At 40.5% G+C, this 12,370-nt stretch overlaps 1 protein-coding gene across 4 annotated transcripts in view; it reads left to right on the forward strand.

Moving 5' to 3' along the window:
- The window catches only part of FLNA (filamin A), a 158,040-nt gene that overhangs the window by 121,289 nt on the left and 24,381 nt on the right, over positions 1-12,370 (forward strand). For 2 of the 4 annotated variants that reach the window (XM_073600256.1, XM_073600259.1), the window contains exons 12-30: positions 151-287; positions 1,416-1,609; positions 1,867-1,980; positions 2,063-2,206; positions 3,402-3,525; positions 4,011-4,171; positions 4,300-4,390; positions 4,474-4,643; positions 4,727-4,844; positions 5,630-5,892; positions 6,237-6,834; positions 6,917-7,090; positions 7,269-7,431; positions 7,521-7,681; positions 9,330-9,500; positions 9,635-9,758; positions 9,864-10,020; positions 10,131-10,320; positions 10,881-10,904. In XM_073600256.1, coding sequence (XP_073456357.1) covers positions 151-287; positions 1,416-1,609; positions 1,867-1,980; positions 2,063-2,206; positions 3,402-3,525; positions 4,011-4,171; positions 4,300-4,390; positions 4,474-4,643; positions 4,727-4,844; positions 5,630-5,892; positions 6,237-6,834; positions 6,917-7,090; positions 7,269-7,431; positions 7,521-7,681; positions 9,330-9,500; positions 9,635-9,758; positions 9,864-10,020; positions 10,131-10,320; positions 10,881-10,904 — 3,278 coding nt within the window. The remainder of the gene's footprint in view (positions 1-150; positions 288-1,415; positions 1,610-1,866; positions 1,981-2,062; positions 2,207-3,401; positions 3,526-4,010; positions 4,172-4,299; positions 4,391-4,473; positions 4,644-4,726; positions 4,845-5,629; positions 5,893-6,236; positions 6,835-6,916; positions 7,091-7,268; positions 7,432-7,520; positions 7,682-9,329; positions 9,501-9,634; positions 9,759-9,863; positions 10,021-10,130; positions 10,321-10,880; positions 10,905-12,370) is intronic. The other 2 variants (XM_073600257.1, XM_073600260.1) reach the window with 1 other exon arrangement.

Genomic DNA, 12,370 nt, shown 5'->3' on the forward strand with positions numbered 1-12,370 from the left:
TTTTTTTTTTTTTTTTAGCTTGACTGGAGATTTCAAGTCCCTGGTACAAGCCAGAAACTTTGGCAGGAATTGTGATCCTCATAAATGACTGTTCTGAAATTTACTTGTTTAAATTTTTTTTATTTAATTTTTTTTTTCTTTTGCCTTTAGTCCATTTGAGGTGAAGGTTGGCACAGAATGTGGGCACCAAAAAGTACGTGCATGGGGTCCCGGTCTGGAAGGAGGAGTTGTTGGAAAATCTGCAGACTTTGTGGTTGAAGCCATTGGTGATGATGTTGGTACTTTAGGTGAGTCCCTATCTCAGGTGGACAAACTAGTAAGCAAAGTAGATTGCATCCTACTCAGACCTAATTTTCAACCTGTAAGCGCAATACAGTCAGCCCAATAAGTGCTTTGTGGTCCTTTCAGAAGTGTAAAGTCTGGTTGTGTTGTACAATATAACTGGACTTTGCTTCTGTTTTAGTCAAAGGATCTGTCAAGACAGTTAATTGCCATATCTGACCTCCAAGGTTCATGTTCCAGAACCAATATTCCTTGATTGCTGTGCAGCATGTACTGTCAGGCAGTTCAATAGTGGAATGTCCCATATTTCTAACCAGACAGGTTTACAGATTTGTGCTGAGCAAACTCAGTGGTTGGCAATAGCAGCCAAAATTTTAACTACTTGGCTGTCATGGTAATCCATTGTCTTCATTCCTTTTGGACAGCTATCTGCATGGTTGCAAACCGCTGATGCAGCAGATTGCTGTAGCCATTCAGATCATTGACTGCAAAACAAAGGCTTTGATGTAAACTATGGCTGCTGGGATGTCTTACAGTGCAGGTTTTCTTGACTACTAACCTAAACTTATAAACTGATTTTAGGTTTAATAAGAATTTTATTGTATTTAAAAAAATTTTTTAAACATAAGGAAACGTGAACAGGACCAGGTGCCCGACAACAGGCTTCCTGGCTTAATAGAATTGAGATATACATAGAAAAAAGTGTTATGCATTCTATCATCAACATATAGAAAACTAGATATCGTGACATTAAGGTTAACTTTCAGACATATTGCTGATAATCATTTAAGTGAAATTTCCTGTGGTCCGGGCGCCCATTTGGGGTCCTGCTGCGTCCGGGGACCAAGGAACTCAAAGTAATTAGACTAAAAGTGGGGAATTAACAGCATTCAAGTGGTGGTGTTTTCTCATGTATCCTGGGTGATGTGTTCATAACTGTAGATCAGAATACTTTGAGTTACAGGTTGTGGCTATATTTAGCCGAAAAGGATAGTTTAAAGGAGAAGAGGAGCAAAAGTATGAGGGGGGACAAGGACTGGTGGGGAACAAGAAGGGTGGGTATAAACTGGTTTTAATTAGTGGTTGCCATTGTGTTAAGATAGGTTCACATGTTTTTCATTTTATCTTAATAGGATTTTCTGTGGAAGGACCATCTCAAGCCAAGATTGAGTGTGATGACAAAGGAGATGGCTCATGTGATGTGCGTTACTGGCCACTGGAGGCTGGAGAATATGCTGTACATGTTTTGTGTAACAACGAAGATATAAAACTGAGCCCCTTCATGGCAGAAATTAAACCTGCTCCCAAAGACTTCTATCCAGAGAAAGTAAGCATTGTTGGGGGAATAGATGGAAGAGCTGTAACCAACCCTTTTCCCCCAAAGACTTGTCCCTCACCCAAAAATCCTAAACTGTTCTATTTGCATCTTTGCCTAGCTTTTTTGGTGGATTTCCTTTAGTAGTGTTTGTGTGGTTTGTGTTTTTTTTTTTTTTTTTTTGTTTTTTTTTAATTTTTTTTTAGATTTTCTTACAAAAGTATTTAAATCTTCAGAAACCTAACTAAACTTTGTATCCTTTGTCAAAGGTGAAAGCCTATGGACCTGGGTTGGAGAAGACTGGATTGGCTATTAACAAACCAGCTGAATTTACAGTTGATGCTAAACATGGAGGCAAGGCTCCACTCAAGGCATCTGTGCAAGTAAGTGATTTTTGGAAGCGCTGTTTAAAGTTGTGACCACCTCCAAATGTTGAATAATGGGGTTTTTATTTTTTCCCCTCAGGATTCTGAAGGAAACCCAGTTGAGGTCACCACAAAGGATAATGGCAATGGAACTTACAGCTGCAGTTACATTCCAAAGAAACCATTGAAGCACACTGCTGTGATATCCTGGGGAGGGGTCAATATTCCAAACAGCCCCTTCAGGGTAAGTCGGGCTGTGCTCTGCGGATAGTCTCTCAGAAGCCAGACTTGTTAGGTTGTAGAACTTTGGCGTAATTTTGCCATGCTCCACTGTGTTAAATTGGACTACTGGAACCTTTATTGGATTTGAAATTGTCCAGGTGTCATGATAAAAGCTTATGCCTAAAAATTGGCTGATCCTGCTCTAGTTGATTTCCTGCTGGAATTTCTCCAGCTGGTGATGCCTTGCCAGTGGTAGAACACTGTGCACCCACAGCTCTCAAATGAAAGACCCTCCCTTGCTGGTTAAGTGCTGTAGAACCAACCTCTAACTGCTTCATAGTTGTAGTATGAGGTTGAAAAGCTGCCAGTCCATTTAGTTAAACCCCCTGGGAGGCAATTTAATATTCCCTGGATCAACTACCCCTGGTGTTGCCTCTAAAGGTTAATATGCAGTTATAATTAATTAATTTGGGAATGTATCCAGGCTTTTTTTTTTTTTCCCATCTACTGAGCTGGCCATAACCAGTTCTTGAGGGGAGTCTATTCCGCTTACTGTGAGGAAGCCTTTCTGTATTTGGAGGTTACATCTTTTCCTCCAGCCATAAAGAGTGCCCTCTTGTCTTCCTGTAATTACTTGAAAGTGAACGCTACACCAAATTCACTATATGGACTACTTCTGTATTAATACATGTTGATCAACCCCCCCCCACATAGCTGAACTCCTCCATGCCTCTTATCAGTTTGGCTGCCCTTCTCTGCACTTTCTCCAGTTCCCCAATATCCTTTTTGAGAACTGGTGCCCAAAACCCTACTTCATATTCTAGATGAGGTCTTACTAATTTGTACAGGGACAAAATGATGTCTCCCTCTGCAGTCCATAGCTCCTTAATGCAAAGGATTTTGCTTGCTTTTGCAACTGCAGCTTGGCGTTGCATTAGGTGTGATCTGGTAGAACACCCAGCTCTCTGCCATTGACTCCCCAGCTGTATTAGAATATATGATTTGTGCATGCTGGCCCCCAAATGTGTAACTTTACCAATATTCTACCTCCATTTGCTACTAAGTTGCCAAACTAAATTTTCAAGTAAAGGGAATGCACCACTTGAGCAGGGTATTTTTATTTTTTTATCTTGTTACTAGTGATTTGTGGCCAGCAGTAAAATCGCTAGTGTTAAGTGGTCCTATGTTAACTAAAGAGGACTTCATATCTCTTCTAGATGACCGTCGGTGCTGGCAGCCATCCCAACAAAGTGAAAGTTTACGGACCTGGTGTGGCAAAGACTGGTTTGAAAGCACATGAGCCCACATATTTTACTGTGGACTGCACAGAAGCTGGTCAAGGTGAGCTATCAGAGCGCTAGTTTTGGATTTACTTCATGGACCTGTACAGGCTAATATGTTGGCACTCTGGCTTATTTAGAAAATTTGCTTTTTTTTTGGGGGGGGGGGGGGGCGCGTGCGCTATGGTCGTGCATGGATTTCTGTGTGTGTATGTATATATTTGTGTGTGCATATGTGTATATATAATATATGCTTGACCATCCAGTTCAGATATTTATGCAGCGTTGCCCACTTGTGTGGGGTTTTTTTTTTGTTTTTTTTTTGTTTTTGTTTTTTTTTTCTTTGTAAATGCAGCACTTATGGGCTCCATGTGCTGCCACCTTCTGTTTTTATAAAAAAAAAAATACTTTAAGATCAGGTACTTGATGCTGGTTAAAGCATAACCTATACATACCTGCAATTATATGTTCAAACTTGTACAAAATCCTTTGCGCTAGCCCCAATATATCTCAGTACTGACTTACTGCTTTTATATATCTCTTCAGGGGATGTCAGCATTGGCATAAAATGTGCTCCTGGAGTAGTAGGACCAGCAGAAGCTGACATAGACTTTGACATCATCCGGAATGATAATGACACTTTCACAGTGAAATATACTCCACCAGGAGCTGGAAGCTACACAATCATGGTTCTGTTTGCTGGCCAGGTAACTTGTTCCATTGCTTTTTAAGCTTCAAACTTCAGTGGCCTGTACGCTACATTATGTATGACATTAAAGTTTAATTGGCTATTGTGGTTGTTTGCCAAATTATTTAAACTATGCTTTTCTATAAGGCCACTCCTACAAGTCCCATTCGCATTAAAGTTGATCCATCCCATGATGCCAGCAAGGTGAAGGCTGATGGACCAGGCTTGAACAAGAGTGGTGAGTGCAAATGATGGTGAGGCATGCTTTTGTTGAGCATGTTTGTTAAAAGATTTTAATGTAAGAATCGTCTTTTTCTTTAGGTGTGGAAATTGGAAAGCCCACTCACTTCACTGTTAACACAAAGGCAGCTGGCAAAGCCAAACTAGATGTAAATTTTACTGGGCCAGCCAAGGGTGATGCTGTGAAGGACTTTGACATCATTGATAACCTTGACAACTCTTACACTGTGAAGTACACCCCAGTACAACAGGTAAATGGATTGTAGCTTTTTTTTTTTTTTTTTTTTTTTTTTTTTTATCTTTTTACTTAACCTTACATGATTTTATTTATCAGGGTAATTTAGGAGTGAATGTTACTTACGGTGGGGATCACATCCCAAAGAGCCCATTCCCTGTTGGCATTGCTCCAACTCTGGACCTCAGCAAAATCAAGGTTTCTGGACTCGGAGACAGTATGTATCTTGGTTCTGGTGTTTGACTTGCATAGATTGGTTTGAATGTCAAGAACGCTTATATTTACTAAAACCTTGTTATTTCTTAATTTCTGGACCTTTTATGTTACAATCATGCCTCACACCAGCTGACCTGTCAAATTGGGATGACATGGGGGTGCCTGCACAGAAACCTGATATAGGACAACTAAAGGGAAGTCAGGGATAGACTGATATTATCCCATGTTAAACCCCCTAGATAATGTTTAAGCAAAAAAGTGTGCATCGAGAGGTGGTTTCTAGAATGCAGAAATGAAAAGGCCCAAGATTTATATAAAAAAAAAAAAAAAAAATTGTTTCCCAAGTATCCAGTGACCTATCAGAAATTGTATAAGTACTGCATAAATGAGATGTGTCCAACCATGTTGCTTGAGCATGTCTCCCTCTCCTGTAGCTACTCGCTTGCATCTCACTGGACACTTGTAACACTTTCTGTATTACTGGTAATTGCAAAAAGTGAAATACTTCAGCTTTTTTTTTTTTTTTTTTTTTCCCCTGAAGCATGTTGCAGTAACTGGGGTACAGCAGCTATATTACACAGGGTACCCTTATGGAACATCCCTTTTTTTTCTTCCAATTTCTTAAAGCGTTTCATGGTTTTGACGTTCCAAATACAAGTGTGTTTGTTTTTTTTTGGTTTTTTTTGTTTTTTTTTTTTTATTATTCACTTGCGATTCCATGTTAGAGTGGAACGAATGCTATAAGATGATGACTGTCTGGATTTGACCCATATGTTTCATCTTCAGAGGTGGAAGTTGGAAAGGACCAAGAGTTTACAGTGAAATCCAAAGGTGCTGGTGGGCAAGGCAAAGTGGCTACTAAGATCACAGGCCCATCTAACAAGTCGGTTCCTTGCAAAGTGGAGCCAGGCCTGAGTCCTGACAATAGTACTGTTAAGTTCATACCTCGAGAGGAAGGACCCTATGAGGTTGATGTGACCTATGATGGAGTTCCAGTTCCTGGCAGCCCATTCCCTGTAGAGGCAGTTCCACCAACCAACCCTTCAAAGGTAAGTGTACTCAAACTCATCTTTTTTTTTAACAAAGCAGTAACTGGAAATCCAAGTTATGGTCTCTTAATAGACCTCTATTTTAAAGGGTCATGGATGTTATGCTTTTTTCAAAAACTTATTCTGGGAAAAGCTTTGAACTGTTCAGCTGCAAAAATTAACATGTTAAACGTATGCAAATTTAGTAATTGCATTTTGCATTTTTAATTTTTAGGCCTTCTATACAGCACTGACTTTTTAATCTGTAAACTTGTCTGAATAGTTGTAAAGCTATAGTGTTTGTGGTATCTTGCCAGTTTTGATTTTTTTTGGTTTTTGTTTTTTTTTTTTTTTTTTCTTTCTAGGTGAAAGCTTTTGGCCCTGGATTGAAGGGAGGCAATGTTGGTGCCCCTGCCCCATTCACAATCGATACTAAAGGAGCTGGCCAGGGAGGCCTTGGCTTGACAGTAGAAGGTCCTTGTGAAGCTAAGATAGAATGTCTCGACAATGGTGATGGAACATGTTCAGTCAACTATCTGCCAACACAGCATGGCGACTACAACATCAATATTCTCTTTGCTGACAAACACATTCCTGGCTCTCCTTTTAAGGCAAAGATTGAGCCTTGCTTTGACCCTACCAAGGTGACCTGTTCTGGCCCAGGTCTAGAACAAGCTCAGGTTGGGGAAGCTGGCACATTCAATGTGGACTGCTCTAATGCTGGAAGTGCTGAGTTGACCATTGAAATTATCTCGGACACTGGAATGCAGGCAGAGGTTCATATCCAGGACAATGGAGATGGCACATACACCATCACATACATCCCATTATACCCAGGCATTTACACTATTACCATTAAGTATGGAGGCCAGATGGTGCCCAATTTTCCCAGCAAATTGCAAGTTAAACCAGCACTTGACACATCTGGCGTTAAAGTCTATGGACCAGGAGTTGAAGGAAAAGGTGTGGTACTGAGTGATGAAATGGAAAGCTGTTTGTCTAGGTATTGATCTACCAATGTCATTAACCTCTGACCTTTTTACAGGTGTTTTCAGAGAAGCCACTACAGACTTTAATGTGGATGCTCGAGCCCTGTCTAAAGCTGGAGGGCCACATGTTAAGACAAGAGTGTCTAATCCTTCTGGTAACTTCACTGAGGCTTATGTTCAGGACAATGGTGATGGTACTTACAAGGTGGAATATACTCCTTATGAAGAAGGTAAGACTTTTTTTTTTTTTTTTTTTTTTTGGTACATTTTTAGATCTAAATGTATTGCCATTGATACACAAGACCATTACCAAAGCTTTCTTCAGATGGGAGTTGAAGATGCACTGGTAGTTAGAAGGAACTGTACAACTGCACGTGGTCACATTCAAATATATGGCTTCTTTTCTAGGTGTTCATTCTGTAGATGTCACTTACGATGGAAATCCCACACCAAACAGCCCTTTCAGAGTCCCTGTAACAGAAGGTTGCGATCCAAGCAGGGTGAGAGTTCATGGCCCTGGTATTCAGAATGGAACAACAAACAAGCCTAACAAGTTTACAGTTGAAACAAGGTGACTTTACTTTTAATCAAGAATTTATAAAATGGTTTATGGATATTGCATTTCTATTTGGAAAGCTTTAACCTAAAATTCTTCTCTAGGGGAGCTGGCACTGGTGGACTTGGACTAGCTGTTGAAGGTCCATCTGAAGCCAAGATGTCCTGCACAGATAACAAGGATGGCAGTTGTTCCGTGGAATACATTCCATATGAGCCAGGCACTTACAGCTTAAATGTCACCTATGGTGGTCACCAGGTTCCTGGTAAGTAGTTGGGAAAACTCAATCTATCAAAAGTTTACATACTCTGGCAGAGTTTGATTTCTTGGCCATTTTTCAGAGACTACGAATGATGAAAACAAACCTTTCTTTCACTCATGATTAGTGTCTGGCTGAAGCCATTTATTATCAATCAACTGTTTACCTTTTTTAAATCATAATGACGACAAACTTCCCAAATGACCCTGATCAAAAGTTTACATACCCTGGTGATTTTGGCCTAATGACATGCACACAGGTTTGAATGGCTATTAAAGTTAACCATCCTCACCTGTGATCTGTCTGCTTGTAATTAGTGTGTGTATAAAAGGTCAATGAGTTTCTGGACTCCTGACAGACCCTTGCATCTTTCATCCAGTCATGGGAAAGCAAAAAAATAGTCAAAGGATCTGCGGGAAAATGTAGTTGAACTGTATAATACGGGAAAGGGATATAAAAAAGATATCCAAGGAATTGAGACTGCCAATCAGCAGTGTTCAAACTCTAATCAAGAAGTGGAAAATGAGGGTTTCTGTTGGTCTACCTGACCGTGGTTTCGTTTCAACTAAAATTTAAGCCACAACTGCCAGGAAAATTGTTCGGGATGCAAAGAAAAACCCACAAATAACTTCAGGTGAAATACAGGACTCTCTAAAAACATGGTGGTGTGGCCATTTCTAGATGCACAATAAGGAGGCACTTAAAGAAAGATGTGCTGCGTGATCGAGTCGCCAGAAGAAAGCCATTACTACACACATGCCACAAAATATGCCGCTTACAATACAGCAAACAGCACAGTGATGAAGTGATGAGACCAAAATTTAGCTTTCTGGCCACAACCATAAATGCAACATTTGTAGAAGACTCAACAAGGCCTATGATGAAAGGTACACTATTGCGAAACAGAGGTGGATTCCTGATGTTTTGGGGACGTGTGAGCTACAAAGGCACAGGAAATTGGGTCAAAATTGATGGCAAGATGAATACAGTATGTTATCAAAAAATGGTGGAGGAACATTTGCATTCATCAGCCAGGAAGCTGCACATGGGACGTACTTGGACATTCCAACATGACTGATCCAAAACACAAGGCCAAGTCGACCTGTCATTGGTTACAGCAGGTTAAAGTGAAGGTTCTGGAGTGGTCATTTCAGTCTCCTGACCTCAATATCATTGAGCCACTCTGGGGAGTTCTTAAAAACGTGCAGTTCATGCAAGGCAGTCCAAGAATTTACAGGAACTGGAAGCTTTTTGCCAAAAGGAATAGGCAGCTTTAGAGAAGACAAAGAGCCTCATCCACAAATGCCACAAAAGACTTCAAGCTGTTAGTGATGTTAAAGAGGGCAATGCATGGTATTAAGAACTGGGGTATGTCAACTTTTGATCAGGGTCATTTGGGTAGTTTCTGTTGTCATGATTTAAAGAGTAAACACAGTTGATGGCTTCAGCCGAACACTAACCATGAGTGAAAAAAGTTTATCATTTTCTCTGAAAAATGGCCAAGCAATCGTAAATTCTGCCAGGGTATGTAAACTTATTAGCACAACTGTATATGCAGCACGTTGCTAACATTTTAGTAGTAGATCATATCAACCAATCAGCTTTCAGTGGCAGATGTTGCCACTTTGTTACAACTTGTGCCCTGACTCTACAGGAAGTCCCTTCAAGGTTCCAGTTACTGATGTTGTTGATAGCAGCAAAGTGAAGTGTTCTGGTCCAGGATTGAGCCCAGGGCTTGTCAGAGCGAATGTCCCACAATCCTTCACAGTTGACACAAGCAAAGCTGGTGTTGCTCCACTGCAAGTTAAAGTGCAAGGACCAAAGGGTAAATTTTACAATCCATTTGTCTCTTCCCTACCTTGTAACATTATTATTATTATTATTATTATTATTATTATTATTATTTTTCCTACTCTTATTTAATGAAGTAATTTTAAGACCCTGTTCTGCTTCTCATAGGTCTTGTGGAACCAGTGGAGGTTGTAGATAATGGTGACGGAACACAGACTGTCAACTATGTGCCTAGCCGTGAGGGACCATACAACATTGCTGTGCTGTATGGTGATGATGAGGTGCCACGCAGGTCAGTCAGTTGATATGCTACCCTATGCTGGTGTGTAGACTTGTCTTGTGTGATGTTTAAGCAGTACTTGTTTTGTTTTTTAACTCCCACCAATTTTTTTCACAGCCCATTTAAAGTGAAGGTTTTGCCTACTCATGATGCCAGCAAGGTGAAAGCCAGTGGACCAGGATTAAACACTACTGGTGTGCCAGCCAGTTTGCCTGTAGAATTTACCATTGATGCCAAGGATGCTGGCGAAGGTCTCCTTGCTGTACAGATCACTGTAAGTAAACTGTAACTAGTAAATTTGTCAACCGTGTTTCCTGTAGATTTGGGATTTGTATACCATTTCTGATTTTGCTGCAAAATGGTTTATTTTCAACTTGATTTCAGGATCCTGAAGGCAAACCAAAGAAGGCTACCATCCGTGACAACCAAGATGGCACCTATACAGTGTCCTATGTGCCAGATATGACTGGACGGTACACTATTCTCATCAAATATGGAGGGGATGAGATCCCATACTCTCCTTACCGTATTCGTGCTGTGCCAACGGGAGATGCCAGCAAATGCACGGTGACAGGTAGGGAACAGCCCAAGTTGGCGTTTTATGTTCGTCCGTACTTTTTGTTTGCCCGTGAATATGCCGCCTTTGCTCATTTAACACATGCAATAGAAGACCTGTTACCTTGTGATTATTAAAGCTTTTCTCAAGCTTGGAGGCTTAACTAGTCAGCACTGGTCATAATTGGAAAAATTGGGCCTTGCATGGTGAAAGCATGGACAAATGGAGGCATTGGCAGTACATACCTTTTTTGGGTCTTTGCAGTTTTGCAGTATGAATGACTGTAATTTGCTGCTGACAATGCTTTCCATTGTTTACCTATGATCAGTGTTGTTCTAGCCCATAGAACATGTGATGTTTTGAACTGTTATATAGCACCAGGGTATAATGTGGAATGCCTGTAAGACCGTTTGCTCTCCTCACACGCTTTTTACGTACACACGCTGCACACGGTTTATCGCATAACATGTCATGATGAACATTTTATCTGTGCTGTGTTTATTTTGTTATGCACTTTACCCTCACATTGTCACCTTGTCTCACATGTCCTTTCCTTGCTCTTTGCCCTTTCACCTCAGTGTCAATCGGAGGTCACGGGCTAGGTAAGCAGCTTGCTGGTCTTGACCGATCTCTACTGTCCCTTTTTCCTGTAAAATTGGAAGCATTTTACTGCTCAGATCTAAATGGATCATCTTGCTGGTCTATCTGACAATAAAATGCTGTAATGTGGGTGTTAACAGCTGTTGCATAACAGGATTGGGTTCTCTTACTGTAAAGTGTCTCTTTCCATTTTGAATCTAACATATGTTTTAGCTGGGGAGTTAGATGTTAGTTTTATGGACTATTCTGTCGTGATGCGTTTTGTCCAGCCCAATAAGACTAATGCAAAATGGAGCCCTGGATATTTAAATGCTGGTCAGCGGTACCATCGCTCAAATCATTAAACAGTAGGAGTTTTCCTTCAAACTACCAACGTAGCTAAAATGTTAGAGGCAACGCTTAAATGTCTACAATTCAATTGGAGTGCTTCCATCTGGTGGATCATGACTAGGGTTGTAGTGGCGTACTAGTCAAATGTGCAACTTTTCTGAAAGTTGCTCTGCCAAATACAAGTAGTACACTTATAAGCCTAATTTTCACTGGCAATGATATGCATTGCCAGTTCTCACATATGTGGTTTCCTTGAACCACTTCCTAACCAAATGTATTTGTTAGGGTTTAAGGTCCTTTCCTACAAGGACCCTGGCTATATAACAGCTGTGTACAACCCAGTCTACTATGTAGTTGAGTAAATGGACTGGGAACATTTTTAGGCTTTTCATTGTAGGAATGGTGTTGCAATGATTTAAATGTATTTGCAACACGGCTAAAGTTTTTTTAAAAGGTGCAGTTCCCTCAATGTGCCTTAACTCGTACAGATATAGAGTATTAGAGTAGGTTAATCCTTTTGTATTCCCCGTCCAGCCAGCTGATGTTATAATTACAGCTATAATAATCCTGTTTGTGTATTAAGGCCATTGTATATTGTGGATGGGCATGCACATCTTTTTGCTTTCAATTAGATGAGATTGGCCCAGTACAGGTCTGTGGTTAAAGAGTGTGGAAAAAGTGACTGGATTCAGTTTTTATTAAAATGAAAAATAGAGAAATCACAGCCTTAAAGGTCTGCCTTGAATTTGGCTGTCAGATATAGGAACGTGCAGCATGCTGATGCTGTAGACAAATGTAACAGATCAATGGATGCTTTATTATAAATGTCTAAGTGTTCAGAAATGCACTAGATGTCACCTTAACCATACTGTGAATACCAAATTGATGACCCTTGTAGTGTTTGATCTACATTGTCATAGAATCCGTTACTTGGACCACACTCTAACCCTCTGAACTGCGTAACATGCATCTGGGTGGGGATCAGTATTTCTGATAACGTTTGCTCCTGCATGCCTGCTTTTGTATGGCTCATCTGTTTCAACCCTCTTCAGAACCTTAATTGCAACTCTAATTCCACCTGGCTCTGCACCCTTTTTCACTTCCCTGTGGCTGTTCTTATGGAAAATCAGTTCTTCAG

The sequence above is a fragment of the Aquarana catesbeiana genome, linkage group LG09 (assembly GCF_042186555.1).
Source record: "Aquarana catesbeiana isolate 2022-GZ linkage group LG09, ASM4218655v1, whole genome shotgun sequence".
Classification (NCBI taxonomy): Eukaryota; Metazoa; Chordata; class Amphibia; order Anura; family Ranidae; genus Aquarana; species Aquarana catesbeiana.